At 52.8% G+C, this 14397-nt stretch overlaps 1 protein-coding gene and 1 long non-coding RNA gene across 3 annotated transcripts in view; one reads left to right on the top strand and one right to left on the bottom strand.

Annotated features, from left to right (window-relative positions):
- Positions 1–4312: 4312 nt before the first annotated feature.
- On the bottom strand, positions 4313–8133 carry LOC148125503 (uncharacterized). Its single transcript, XR_015743728.1, has 2 exons — positions 7901–8133; positions 4313–4529 (listed from the first exon to the last, which is right to left on the bottom strand). It is a non-coding gene; the product is annotated as an uncharacterized LOC148125503 (long non-coding RNA).
- Positions 8134–8245: 112 nt separating this feature from the next.
- Positions 8246–14397, top strand: part of TMEM243 (transmembrane protein 243) — a 12946-nt gene continuing 6794 nt past the window's right edge. Inside the window, exons 1-2 of one of the 2 annotated variants that reach the window (XM_026713166.2) lie at positions 8246–8439; positions 10007–10363. In XM_026713166.2, coding sequence (XP_026568951.1) covers positions 10286–10363 — 78 coding nt within the window. In that variant the 5' untranslated portion in view covers positions 8246–8439; positions 10007–10285. The remainder of the gene's footprint in view (positions 8440–10006; positions 10364–14397) is intronic. The other variant, XM_087933924.1, reaches the window with a different exon arrangement.

Raw genomic sequence — 14397 nt, 5'->3', positions numbered from 1 at the left:
TACTTCAGTTTCAGTAGGTGGAGTTTGTGCGAAAGCTTTGGCCGTAACCGAGTCTCGGTTGCTACTTTTAATGCTGCTTTAAAAGGAAAAGGGAAGAAATTGTGGGGCCCTGGGTGCTCTTTGAGCTTGGTGGTTTTCTTGCAGGCATTTCCTGACCCAACTAGGGAACAACCTCAGTGCACAGCTCAAAGAGCACCAAGGCCCCTCCAGCGACCAGGTGTGCTTGTGAGGGCCGGGTGTCCCTAGGAAGTCTTTCACGCACAACATTCATTTCTATGTGACAAAAGGGGATCTCCTGAACATGGACGGAGGCTGCGTGTATTGCCTGGGGCTCCTCTGAAGCGGAGCCTTTATTACTCTTGGCCTTGGAAGAGAACAGCTCCTGCTTGGGGCGTTTATGGGACATCGTGGGCTCCCGTGATCCTTAAGGACAGGGGTGGGAGGGCGCACGGTCTCCTCCAGCATTTCACCCAGGGAACACATCTGAAGTCCCGGGGGAGGAATTGGCTGGCCCCAGGCGTTGGGATGCCTTCGGCTCGGCCCGAGGCAGGTCGGTAACAACAGGCAGAGTTGGCGGGTCCCTCCCCACCACCACCCCGACCCTCCCTCGCTGCTGCTGCTGCTCCTATCACCCCCAAGGCAGAAGATGTCCGAGAGAGCCGCCGCCTTCAGGAAATCTTTGGAGCAGGGCACCCGGCCATTTCTGGGGGCCACGCTTGGCATTCTCTGCGTTCCTCCTCTGACACAACAAGGTTCCTTAGTCTCCCCATTTTTCTCTACCTGCCGGGAGGCCCCCTGAGAGAATGGGGCACCAGAGTCTCTTGTCTGCAGGGTGCTGGTCGGGGGCGCTTGCCTCCACAAAACTCTGGCACCCCAGGAACCCAGCTCTCGCCAGAGGCGGGAGGGGCCTCTGGAGCAGCGGGAGTTGGGGAGGAAGTGCAGTCCCCCCAGCGAGAGCCAGATCAGAAAGTACAAAACGCATGCCCTACACGCTTCCCCAGCACGAAAACGGCCCGGCCTCCCTCCTCAGGAGCCCTTGGAGGTTTCTGGGGCAACCCTGCTTTGTATGCTGGAGGAAGAGAACAAACAAGAGGATACGCCCGGCTTTTATGGGGACAGAAACCGGGGGGGCAGGGGGGGGGGAGCCACAACGCAGAGAACACAGAGCTGGAAGGGAAAATTAGGAAGAAGCCACAGACTGACAGGGAAGGAGATTAGGGGGAGGAAGGCCTTTGAGGGCGGAAGGCGCCTTGCTTAGGGGCAGAGGAGGGGGCCCCTTCCTCGCAGACCATCCCGGCCAAAGAGTCTGGCCCCCAATGCTGAGGGAGGCCGGCACCCACTGCAGCCCCTTAAGGCGGAGTTTGGGCGCAGCATGAAAGGACCCCACCCCCAAATCCCACGGTTCCTTAAAACCACCGTCCTCCGGGTGCCCTGCCCTCTAGGCTTCTCCGGAGTCCCCTGGCAGCGAAGCGCAGGACCAGGAAACCGGCCCCCAAACCGCCTCAGCCAGCATCATAACGAAATGCAGAAATCCACTTCATTGAGCCCCAAATCTCTGCTGCTAGGTGAGAAATTTAAGGCAGGTTTTGCCCCCATTGGCTCAATGAATCCCGGCAGTTGTCAAATTAGGGACATGGTTGTTAAGTGAGTCTGGCTTCCTCATTGACCTTGGTGGTCAAAGGGGATCAGGGGGGACCCCGGGACGCTGCGACCATCATAGATAGGAACCGGTTGTGGAGTGTTTGAAGTTTGGTCACGGGGCCAGCAGCAGCTGCCTGGCAGGGGGCAACCTGGGTCGGCCCCCAGGAGCCCCCCAAGGTTTCAGTCTCGTGCCGGAGCCCCTCCTGGGGGGGGGACCTTTCTTCCCGCCCAGGATAGTTGCCTTCATCCATGAAGGCATCCATTTCTCTCCTGGGAGGGCTTATTGCTTTGCTTTCCCGCCCCACGAGGGCAGGGACCGGCAGTGTTCGAACCTCAGACCTGAAAGAAAGACCAGTTTGAACAGCTTAGGTTGCCGTCACGTGCAAAGGGCCGTAAATACAGACCCGCTGGGATCCCGTGCAGGGGCGGGATTCAAAAATCCCAGCAACCGGTTCGCTGCCCAGTTGCTGGCTGGGCGTGGCCATGGTGGGCGTGGCCTACTGGAACTTCCAGGAGGGCTGTTTTTCGCCTTCCCCGGGGTCAGGAGGCTTCCCTCGGGCCTCTGGGCTGGCGAAAACGGCCTTCCCCAGCTCCGGGGGCCCTTCAGAAGCCGGAAACAGGCCCGTTTCTGGACTTCCGGTCCTTCCAGTCCGGCCCATTTCCCCCAACCCCAGAGCCTCCACGCAGACCCCGCCCTTACCTGCATCCAAAATGTGCTGCCTGGAGACTCTGGGGAGGGGGAAGGGTGGGCGGGACCATCCGGTCGGTTCAACTACCGGTTTGGCGAACCAGACATAAATTTAACACCCGGTTCACCTGACCGGCTGAGTCCCACCCGTGATCTCATGTCTCCATTGGCTGGGGAGTGGGGGGGTTTCAGCCACTGGAACCTCGAAAGTGGGCCGTAAGTTACTCTGGGTTGGTCCCCCTTGTGACTCAGTAGCAGTCATTAAGTGACCGATTTTCAGTTGAGAAGTGAAGTGGGGAAAGGCTGGCCTAGACCATAAAAGCGATCGTGGAAAGGATGAAGACAGCAGAACTGAAGCAGCTTCTGGGATGAGAAGCGAAACCTCTTCAAAGAAGAACCAGAAAGTCCAGCTGCCTCTTGGGAAAAAAAGGCACCTTTGGGCCTCTCTCTCTCTCTCTCTCTCTCCCCCTAGATAGAAGCCGAGGAGGAGATGTCCTCCCTTTCAACCCTTTTTCAACTGTCGTGGCTTCTCCCGTGGAATCATCATCGCCTGGAGTTCCACCCTGAAGGTGCGGCTTTTCCAGTGAGTGAAATTCTCCCGGCCCCCTGGAAACGGCGGGTCCTCCTGGATCTGTTTTTTTGGGGGGAGGAGGAGGGGAAGGAAAAGGAAAAGGAAGGCAATCGTGTGTAGAGCATCCCCAAAGGATTAAACCAGGTATGGTTGGTTGGTCTTACATAACTCCTCAAAATGTGAACTCGGGAGCCTTCCTGAAATTCGGTCGTTTGTCACTAGACTTTGAGCTCCAAGTGGACTTGGCAGGTTTTGCCACGAGCCTCCTAAATCAAAATAAACTCTTGGCATGGAGAGATCAAGGCCCCTGATGTTTGCATTGACTTTGAGCAAGAAGGGTTTAGTTTTTCTTTTAAAGAATCAACAGTTTGCGTTTAGGTGCGGTTGACTTTACATACAGATTTTAAATTGCGAGTTAAAAATCCCGTGTATTTACAAAACTTGTTCAGCTAAGGTTCCTTAATGGGAGTTGCCTAAATCAACATTAGATACAGCAAAATGCTGGCTCCCTCAAAATGTGACTTAAAATTATGACAATAAATAGTGGAAAATAAAGGACTTGGGCTTTGCTATAGTTCTCCGGGGCTATGAGTGGTAAAGACCTTTTTTTTTTAACCCATCAATTTCATAGCCACCATAAATTCTCAGAAAAGGAACATTTCAGATGAGAAAATGAGAGGGAAAAATTGTCTCTAGTACTGGTGTGTTCGCCCCCCCTTCCCCCTTTAAGGAATCTGGGGAAGGCTATCTGGGAGGAGAATTTGAATGGGTTTACTTAGAAAATTCACAAAACTACCGTTTATGGAGTTCCATGACAGTTAAGCCATTGTCCTCCATACAGAGCAAAATCCTAACATCTTGTTCCAGAGATGATAATGCTGAAATCAATGGTACCATTCAAAGATTGCCACTCTACACTCGCTGCGTTGCCTCTTTTAATGGATCAAGATTAAGAGGAAAAAGGGATCCTGTTTAAACCAATTTATTTCATTAACAAAGCTTATTTTGGATAGACCATTTTTCCCCTCAAGGATTCAAACTCCGTCTAGACACATTTTGTAACTTGTATCTTTTTCTGCTTTAGAAATTAACTCGGGTTGGGCTACTTAAAAGGTAGAAAATACTCTTTGGGGGTAATTATTTTGGTTATTTTTCCTATTGTTTTTATTTTACACATCACACGTTCTCCAGCTCCTTTGGTGAACATCTTGTTAAATGCAGCTGTACGAAGGAAACTTTTCTGTAGATATAAATAGAACTGTTTTGCAAAGATAACAGTGCTGTGGTAAGGAAGGGTGTAGTTCTGCTTTCTGTTGTGCACCTTTGATCTATGTGAATGGAATTACAACTACTAGTAGTAAGCCATGAGCAAGGTTGGAAAAACTTCACCCCAAATTAACTACAACCACCTATAAGGGCAGCTTTGGGGTTTTTATTGATCTGTAACAAGAAAGGGTTTTCTGGGAGGAAAGGACCAAGCTCTGCAAGAAAGCAAGCAACTTACTACGCTGGTTAGAGACACCACTACATCCTCTTCCTGCTTACCTTATTAGGAGCAACAAACATTGCCTGATTCAGGGTAAAAACAGCTTGTCCTTGACTGTGTTCAGTGGCTTCTTTCTTTAGGAACTGTCAAGAGAGAGAGCAGATTGAACAGAGAGAGCTTGTTTTAAATTCACGTATCAACCTGGTTTCCTTCTCTATCCCCTTCCTTGCCTGGATCTTACTCTGGGTCTTGCCTGCCATTGAAGTGGCATCGAGGTCATTCCAGTGGCTTTGGTGAGGTCTGCTCATGTTGGCTGATTTGGGGGGGTCTTGCACCCCCACTTATTTCTGCTAAAGAATGGAGGCCAAAAAAGAATATTTTTCGCTCGGGGTTGAACTGTGGGGTCTTCGGTGCTCTCTGAGCTTGGTGGTTTCCTTGTGGACGTTTCATGACCCAACTAGGGAACACCATCAGTGCCAGAAGGAAGTGGGGTTTGCACAATGGAAGAGGAGGACTGTGTGATCTTTGGTGCTCTTGGAGCTTGGTGGTTTTCTTGCAGACGTTTCATGACCCAACTAGGGAACACCACCAGTGCTGAAAAGGAGTGGGGTTTGGGAGGAGGATGGAGTCTGTGGGGACCTTGGTGCTCTCTGAGCTTAGTGGTTTCCTTGCAGACGTTTCATGACCCAGCTAGGGAACATCATCAGCCCTAGCTTGTCATGGTCTGTTCTAGCTGCTCTTGGAGGTTTTCCAATAGGGTGTGTTGACCTTTGTTTAATCCGAGGTATCCATCCCTATGAGCTACATTTATCATTTTTTGGCTCACTTTCTTGGGCTGTTTTCTATCCAGCTACCCTGGAGGTTTATAGCTGACCCAGACAGGCGAGGAGGGACCCCGTCAGAGGCCTTTTGTGCAGGAAGGAACAGTGGCTCCTCGGTTGAGGTTTGCAGATAGAGGCAGATTTCTCCCACTTGCTTGCAACTCTCAGGAGTATTTGACGCCCACAAAGGTTCCAAGCGAAGAGAACGAGATCTGCAGGTTGGACGGTGGCCCTTCTGAGCTGGGTGGTTTCATGTCCCAGCTAGGCAGCATCGTCAGGGTTAGAAGAGAGTCTAATCCAGGGCAGGCAAATACGTCCCCTCGATGACCGGCGGGCTTCAATCCCCAGAATCCTTGAGCCAGATGAAAAAACCAGAGGAAGGCTTCGTGTTGATGACAAAAGGCTCCCCTCCCTTACGCTTGGAGAGGAGGAGGAGGAGGAGGAGGCTGACAAAGAAGAAGACCTGGCACCATTGTGGGCTGCTGCTCCCCTCCCTCCTCCTCGCCGGCTTCTCCTCCCTCACAATAACCAGGTTTGGAAAAGTTGCCCCCAAGTCCTCTTCCTCCTTCATTCCACTGGATTGGGAAGAAGGAAAACCCTTTTTTAAAAAGACGTTGGGAGTGTAGCAGGCGGCCGGCTGGCCATGGAGACACTCCAGGGACGTCCTTCTGTGGACGAATGATTTTACCCTCCAGTAAATGTAAGAGTTTCCTATTTCTCCAGAGCTCAGAGAACGCTTCTCGCAAACTGGTTTCTTTTCCTACCAAACTGGTTTCTTTCCTGGCCACATGAAAGTATGTTAATAATCTACAGCCATTACTTGATCCTAATCTGGAGTGGCCCTCAAACAGACTTGATGAAGGGCTGGTCAAACACAGGAAACACGGCAGTTGTTTATTTGAAAAAGCCTTTCATATTTGGGCTTTTTTCCCTACCCGTCAGACGGCCTCCTGTTCCTCTCCCCACGGGCTCCATCAGTCTGATCCAAAGCCCTTCAGTCCCCCATAAGGGGGCTGAATAATATCCTCCACGCCAGGAAAAGGAGCCCTGGAGGAGCCTACGAGGAGCTTCTCGGCAACTAGGAGTTCGGCAGGAGGAGGATCCGGGCCCTCAAGAGCTCAAGGAGTTTCTATTTGCCCAAAACTGGAAGAGGGGGAAGGTAATTGAAGGAAAACTATTTGAACGTGCAGAAATGAATAGGATTGACCCTGGAAATGAAAGAAAGAGAAGAGTATCTGAGTATTCTGTGGCATGGGATTGGTTTTGTCAATGGACAGAAAAGAGAACAAATCAAAGGGCATTGGATGGATTCACAGAGCAATGAAAGAAACGACTGTCACAGATATACTGGCTCTCATTTAATACTGTATACGTGGGGATGTGATTGTTGTCGCATTGTTCAGTTTGATAAGAGGAATATTATTAATAATGGTTAAGTAATTGAAATATGTACCTAATCAACACACGATTGGAATGGAATGGAATTTGTTGTGTATAAAAAATAACTTTTTACAAAAAAAAGAAAAAAAAGATCTCAAGGAGTTTCCAGGTTCTGGAACTTTTCAAAACGTGACACTTTTTTGTTTCTTTTGGTCGCTAAAATGGGAGCCAAGTCAGAAATTGTTCCTCTGATGGGGCTGTGCAGACGATGTTGAGTGAGTTTTGCCCCGTTGGACGACTTTTCTCTCCGCATTTTTGTTAAGCAAATCGCCTCAGTTAAATTAGTCACATAGTCGTTAAGTGAATCTGGCTTTCCCAACAACGTTGCATGACAGGAGGTCACAAAATAGGATGATCCCAGGACACTGACACCGTCATAAGTATGAAACAGGTGCCAAGGGTCTGAATGCAAACCAGGTGACCAAGGAGATGCTGCACCAGGTGGGAGGGTGGAAAATGGTCCCGAGGCCCTTTTTGTCCAGTGCCATTGTAACTTTGGTCACTAAGTGAACCGTTACAGATTGAGGACCAGCTATATATGCACTGCAGAAAGCAGCAGAAATATCCGCCAAAATAGACTTACACCCTGTATGACCTCCCAAAATCCAGGTGAGACTGCTAAAGAGGGCTAGGAGATATGCGAAACTAGCCATTGGTTGTGTGGGAATGAAATATTTTTGGGGGTATTAAAAGGCAGGATAGAATATTTCCTTTAAAGGAGAAATGGGGGGGGGCTTAAGGGAGGCAGAGCCCACCCCCAGTTTCCATGCCCCAAGCAGAGACTGAGGAGGCCGGCTGTCCAGAGAGGCTGGGCCAGACAGAAACTCCAGATAAGCAACCAACAAAAAAGCTGGACAAGATTAACCCAGGCAAACAGCTGGGGTTTGCTTCTTCCCCCTTTGCCTATAGAGCCAGCCCTGACCCCTACCTGACCCCATTGGAATCCAGAGGGTGTAACCCCCCACCAAGGCTGCCCCGGGACCCCCAACCCTGCTGGTTCTGCTTCACCAGGAAAGGGACCTTCTTCCCTCGTTCCTCCAGCTTGGACCTTGAGCTGATCTGGGGTTTCCCTTCCAAGGGGGTTCAGCTCTGCTTCTGCGCTTTGTTCAGGATTTTTGCTGCCAGGACCCTGATGGTCTCTGGGTGGCCCATCAAGGCTTGTGGCCAGTTGCGGTTTCTTCTGGTTTCTTCTGGCCGAGCCCTTAAGGAGCCCCGGGGGGCCTTCACACGCTGGGATGGACGGAGCTCCTCACCGGACCTTCGGAGAAGCCCCTCCAGGCCAGGAGGAGCTGCTCCTGCTCCTGGGTGTAGCTACTCCCGGCATCTCTGCAGCTGTCCGACCCACGCAGCCCCGCAAGCCAACCGCAACCTGCTCAGGATCCCCGCGGGGAGGAGGGGGCGACCAAGCGCCCGCCGCGGTCTCCTCCTTTCCCTCCCCGCGCAGGTAGACGGCGGCCGGAGCGGGAGGCTCCCCCTTTGCGGCCTCGGTTGGGGAGCGAGAAGCGGGCGGCCGCCGGGGCGAGGCGGGGGCGGCGTCCCCAGGTCGGGCAGCCCAGGTGGCGCCGGGCTCCCTGCGCCGGGATTGGCGACGCGGGGCGGATGGGCGGGCCGGGCAAGGAGGCAGGAGCGGCGGCGCGGCGGGGCGCTTTGCGACAGCGGCCCAGAGCGAGCGAGCGGGCGGCCGGGCGGGCGGGCGGAGGGCAGGCGCTTGCGGCAGCCGAGTCGCGCTCCCTGGGCCGCCGCCGCCGCCGCCGCCGCCTCGCGCCAGCAGCTCGGCCGGCAGCGGCAGGAGGTGGGGAAGGGCGCCGGGGGAGGGAGGGGGCTCTCCGGGGTTCCTCCTGGGGAGGTTGCGGGGCGGCTTTCCCGGGCAGGTTCGGCTTTCGGGGGTGGCCGCCTCTCGCTTTGGCTGGGGCCTGGGCGCTGCTCTCCCCGGCGGCTGGGCGAAGGCGGGGAGCGGGGACGGGGGGTCTCCACCGCTGGAGGTTTCAGGGAGGGGGCTGGAAGTGGGGGCTGGACTAGAAGACCTCCGAGGCCCCCTCCAACTCGGAAGGGTCCTGGCCAGCGGACGGTCCCCAGGCAGGCGGGAGTTGGCGGGGCTTCGCGTGCTTGACAAAAAGACCCCGCACCGGCCCCGGACGGAAGCAAGCGCCGGAGGAAGCCGCCCGGGCCACCCCCGGGCGAGCCGGGTAGCAGGAGGCGGCGGCGGCGGCGGCAAGCGGGGCGCCCTTCCCCATCCCGGGCAGGCCCCCGGAGGAGGCGCTCCGTGCCGGTCGGGGCAAGTGCAGAAGCGCCGCTGCTTCGGCTCGGGAGGCTTCCCGGACCCGGACCCCGGCCGGCTTCTTCCCCTGCAACCCGCAGCCCCCCGCCCCCGCGCGCCCCGGACCGGCCGCTCCCTGCTCCGATGCTGGGCCGCCGCAGGGCCGGCCGCCTTCCCGGGGATTCCGCCGCGTCCACCGCTCCTCGCTCGCCCTCCTGACCCGCCTTTCGGGCCCCGGAGGAAGGCGAGGCGGAGAGTCCCAGCCGGAGCCGGCTTGGCGTTGGGGGAGCCGGCCAGGCAGTGCAGCGTCTAGAGGGAGGGAGGGAGGGAGGGGACCAGTCCCAAGCCCCGGCGAGGCTCGTGGGGGAGGGCTCCAGTGGACGGCTTTGTTCGCGGGCAGGGGATCCCGCGAGAGAGCCTGCCCGGCTTCCTTCTTTTCTTTTCTTTTCTTTTCTTTTCTTTTCTTTTCTTTTCTTTTCTTTTCTTTTCTTTTCTTTTCTTTTCTTTTCTTTTCTTTTCTTTTCTTTCTTTCTTTCTCTTTCTCTTTCATTCTTTCTGTCTTTTTCTTTCTCTTTCTTTTCTTTCTCTTTCTTTCTCTCTCTCTTTCTTTTTCTTTCTTTATTCCTTCCCTTTCTCCTGTTTTCCTTCCTTTCTTCTAGTCATCCCCTTCCTTCCTTCCTTCCTTCCTTCCTTCCTTCCTTCCTTCCTTCCTTCCTTCCTTCCTTCCTTCCTTCCTTCCTTCCTTCCTTCCTTCCCTTTCTCCTCCTGTTTTCCTTCCTTCCTTCTACTCATCCCCTCCCTCCCTCCCTTCCCCCCTCCCTTCCTCTTTTCTTATAACCTTGAATAATATTATTTCGGGGTGGGGGGGTGGGGGGAGAAGTCCAGGCCATGGTCCCAGATCCGCAATCTCTCCTGGCTCTGCAACGCCCATCCTCTTCCTCTCGTGCCTGGGAGGGTCAGGGGGGGACCTTTGCGGGGAGGATGGGACATTAATGGCCTCAGGGGGGGGGGGCCTCCCCGAGCCTTGACCAAACGGGCCGCCCGAATGGCCTGGGGAGTCCTGGGCCCCTTCTGAGGGCCGCTCTTTCCTTTCTCTCCGCAGCTGCCGATCATGAGGAGCCGAGCCGAGGCGTGGAGGGGAGGCCCCGGTCACTGGCGCCCGTGAACCGCAGCAGCTGCAGCCGGCGCTCCAGGCGGGATGCCCTTCTCCTAGGGGCCGACTGCCCCCCCCGCGGCCCTCGCCCCACCCGATGCGCCGCCTGCCCCCGGGGCCCTTCAGGAACCCTCTTGGGAAGGAGGCCGGACTCTCTTTGGAGACGCTTCCGATCGGGGCTGCCGGAGAAGCCCAAGAAGCAGCCGCCGCCGCCTGGGCAGGGACACCATGGAGGACTTCACCACCAGGACCTACGGGACCAGAGGCTTGGATAACCGGCCTCTTTTCGGAGAGACGTCGCCGAGGGTAACGGGGAAGGAGCTGCTCTCGCTCTCTGGGCAACCATAAAATATTTTTTTTGGGGGGGGTGGGGGGGGGAAACATGGCTTCCAGCTCCCAGAACCCCCCAGCCAGGAAGCCTGGGAGTTGGACGCTTCCTGACAGTCGGAGCAATGAATCGGCAGAGCGGAAGTTGCCTCCAGCAGTTGTGGATGCTCCCAACAGTGCAGGTTTCTAAGAAGAGGTTGGGGAACCATCGGTCTGAAGTTGGTGCAGGGTTTCCTGGCGAGGCAGGGGGCTGGACTAGAAGACCTCCAAGGCCCCTTCCAACTCTGTGATTCTAACTCCGCCCGTCTTAAAGATGGGTCTGTGGCCCTCCAGGGAAGGACTTGGGTCTCCAACCTTGGCCACTTGAAGCCTGGAGGACTTCAACTCCCAGAATTCCCCAGCCAGCTTTGCAGAGGGCTGCGGTCATCCTGGGGTGGGGGCGGGGCTTTGTGCCCCTTTTCCAAAATGGCAGCTTCTGCTCCGCTTTGTGACAATGGAGGTTGCGTTTAGGATGAGCCTTGACAGAGTTTTCCAAGCACGCCGGGCCTCAGGCACGTGGGCGGGAGAGCCTTTCTTGGGAGTGTGATGGAGCAATGCTGCGATTGTGTAACACACACACACAACGGCAGGCCTTTAGCCTCGAAAGCCCTGGCTGACTCCGTTTGGGGTCCCCTCCTATAAAGAGCTCCTTTGCATTGCACAGTCTGGGCACGTCTCCGTGGGGAGAGATCGAAGGGTGGCATTTCCTTGGGCTTCACGGGGTTATTTCAACAAACTTTCCAAGATGATGAAGATATTATTATTATTATTATTATTATTATTATTATTATTATTATTATTATTATTATTATTATCATTATTATTATCATTATTATTATTATTGCCAGGAGAGGGAGATTAAACCTCTGGCTTAAATTCAAGTATGACACGCTAGACTTTAGTTTACATGGAGTTTTCTTACAATTTGCCCTGGTCAGTCATGGGCTGTGCAATAAATACACACACACACACACACACACCCACACACACACACAAGCAAAACATACCCCTCACGCATCATCACAAATCTCCAGAACCGTAAAGCTTACAAACTTGAAATCTGGCACGTAGGCTCCTCCTGGCTTCTAGGGGCTCACTAAGGAAGGATTCTTTGAAAAGACCACCAGAGTATTTGGAGTATTTCCTATATTATTATGATTTACACGCTCTGATCCTAAGGAGTTCTATCCCCCCTCCCCAGCTGAAAAAAGGAAATCTCTTCCAAATGCAAAACACAGGCCGAGGAGTTTTAATTTCAGTTTCACAGCAGCACCAAGCAGCTTTAGTACAGAACAGTTGAGCTAAGCCAAGCCCAGGCTCCTTGCTGTCTTCTTGCTAACCTAGCAAATACTCTTTCAGTTTCCAAACAGCCCTCCACTCTCTCACACACTGATAGGACCCTAGCCAGATGAATACTGATGGATGCTGGTAGGCAGAGACATAATTTTTCCCCCTTATTTTCCTCCCCAGAAACTAAGCCCAGCCACGTAGTTTTGTAGCAAAGCATGGGTATCGCACTAGTAGCTTATATTTTGGAGTTTGTTAGAGGAAATTTTTATCCTTAGTTGATGTCTCATCCTTCCTCCTCTTGATGTCCTCCAAAGAAATTGGACCACACGGTTCTGAAAGCCCCCAACCAGCTTGGTATGTGTTGATGGAGATGTGGGTTTATGTTCTCGTTGCAACAGCTTCGTTGTGATTCCCTCTCACACAGTCTGACGTTAGCAATAAATATAGTTTATGGTTTGGAGTTTGTTAGAGGAAGCGTTTATCCTTCGCTGGGATGGACCTTCTCATAAATGGATCTTAGAAGGCAAGTTCTGCATACAACTCCTCTCCTGCGGGTTGATGTTCTCCAAAGAAGTTGGAGCAAACAGCGCTCAAAATCCAACCAGCTTGGTGTGTTTCAGGAGACTGATGTCTTCCGTGTGTTAGGAGCAAGACTTTTTCAGACTGCCACTCCCCACAAGTGGGCACTGGAGGCATTCAGGGGTGTGTGTGTGTGTGTGTGTGTGTGTGTATGTGTGTGAGTGTGAACCATTCCCAGTGAGAAGTAGACAGACTCCAGGTCTGAACCTAGGCAGATAATATCTAAAGCAGAGGTCTCCAACCATGGCCCACTTTAAGACTTGTGGGCTTCAACTCCCAGAATTCCTCAGTCAGCTTTGCTTTGCTGGCTGGGGAATTCTGGGAGTTGAAGTCCACAAGTCTTAAAGTGGGCCATGGTTGGAGACCTGATCTAAACGTTATTTCTTTGAATAAATCTTAACAACGTGGAGCCGAGAGGGTCAGTTCATGTCTGATCCAAAAGACGTATCTTGGTGTCCATTGCCATTTCCACACCAGCACTGATGAGGTTCCCTAGTTGGGTCATGAGAACGTCTGCAAGAAAACCACCAAGCTCAGAGAGCAACAAGGACCCCACAGTTCCTCCGCCTCCTCCTCCTCCTCCTCCTCCTCCTCCTCCTCCTTCCTTCCTTCCTTCCTTCCTTCCTTCCTTCCTTCCTTCCTTCCTTCCTTCCTCCCTCCTCCGAAACACAACTCCCTTCTAGCACTGATGAGGTTCCCTAGTTGGGTCATGAGAACGTCTGCAAGAAAACCACCAAGCTCAGAGAGCAACAAGGACCCCACAGTTCCTCCTCCTCCTCCTCCTCCTCCTCCTTCCTTCCTCCTCCGCACAACTCCCTTCTAGCACTGATGAGGTTCCCTAGTTGGGTCATGAGAACGTCTGCAAGAAAACCACCAAGCTCAGAGAGCAACAAGGACCCCACAGTTCCTCCTCCTCCTCCTCCTCCTCCTCCTCCTCCTCCTTCCTTCCTTCCTCCTCCGAAACACAACTCCCTTCTAGCACTGATGAGGTTCCCTAGTTGGGTCATAAGACGTCTGCAAGAAAACCACCAAGCTCAGAGAGCAACAAGGACCCAACACTTCCTCCTCCTCCTCCTCCTTCCTTCCTCCTCCGAAACACAACTCCCTTCTAGCACTGATGAGGTTCCCTAGTTGGGTCATGAGAACGTCTGCAAGAAAACCACCAAGCTCAGAGAGCAACAAGGACCCCACAGTTCCTCCTCCTCCTCCTCCTCCTCCTCCTCCTCCTCCTCCTCCTCCTCCTCCTCCTCCTCCTCCTTCCTTCCTCCTCCGAAACACAACTCCTTCTAGCACTGATGAGGTTCCCTAGTTGGGTCATAAGACGTCTGCAAGAAAACCACCAAGCTCAGAGAGCAACAAGGACCCAACACTTCAACCCCGAGCTACAAACATTCTCCTTCAGTAGCAATTTCCCCCAAAAACGTTAAGAGGCGGCTAGTCAGATCCCAACCCAAGAGGATGGCAACGTGCAGAGATGTTTATGCACAGGCTCTATTGATAAGAGCTCTGAAGAAACCAGGATTTGCAGTTTTGGTACCCTGACGTTTTTAGTTGATTTTTTTTTCCCCAGTGCTTTTTAAATTGCAACAGATTTCATTTGTCTTTTCTTTCCTCGGCTATTTCGTTTTGAGGTGGGTAAACTTCATGCTGAGAAAAACATCTGTTGTGTCAATACCACCTCACATATGTGGGATGGAGGGTGTAATTATAGGGTGGGATAATCTCCGACTTTCAAAATGTCTTTTTCTTTTATTTAAAAAAAAAAGTATAGAATTGGGCAATCTTTTGTTCAGTGTGACGTTCGGAGGAATTGGTTGGAGTGACTCAGTTTTCTGGATTAATGGATTTATAAGCGATAACAGATAAGGATGGTTTTGAAATGGTTGGATGATGGGAATAAATTCTAGGGAATCCCAACTGATGGGAAAAAAACAAACAAACTTTCAGGACAGGAGTAGAAATCAGAACGAAAGGCAAGGCGAGAAGAAAGGAAGTTCTAGGCACTTTCCTAAGTTGTTAAGAATCCGAAGCCTCGTCTTTTGAAGTCTGTCCTGGAAAATGTCACTTTTGTTTTCCTTTCTTGATCCTGATTTCAGTGGCTTTCC

Source organism: Pseudonaja textilis, chromosome 5, assembly GCF_049901715.1.
Source record: "Pseudonaja textilis isolate UNSWEBS1 chromosome 5, rPseTex1.2, whole genome shotgun sequence".
In the NCBI taxonomy this organism is placed as follows: Eukaryota; Metazoa; Chordata; class Lepidosauria; order Squamata; family Elapidae; genus Pseudonaja; species Pseudonaja textilis.
This window is presented reverse-complemented; position numbering and strand designations above follow the sequence as displayed.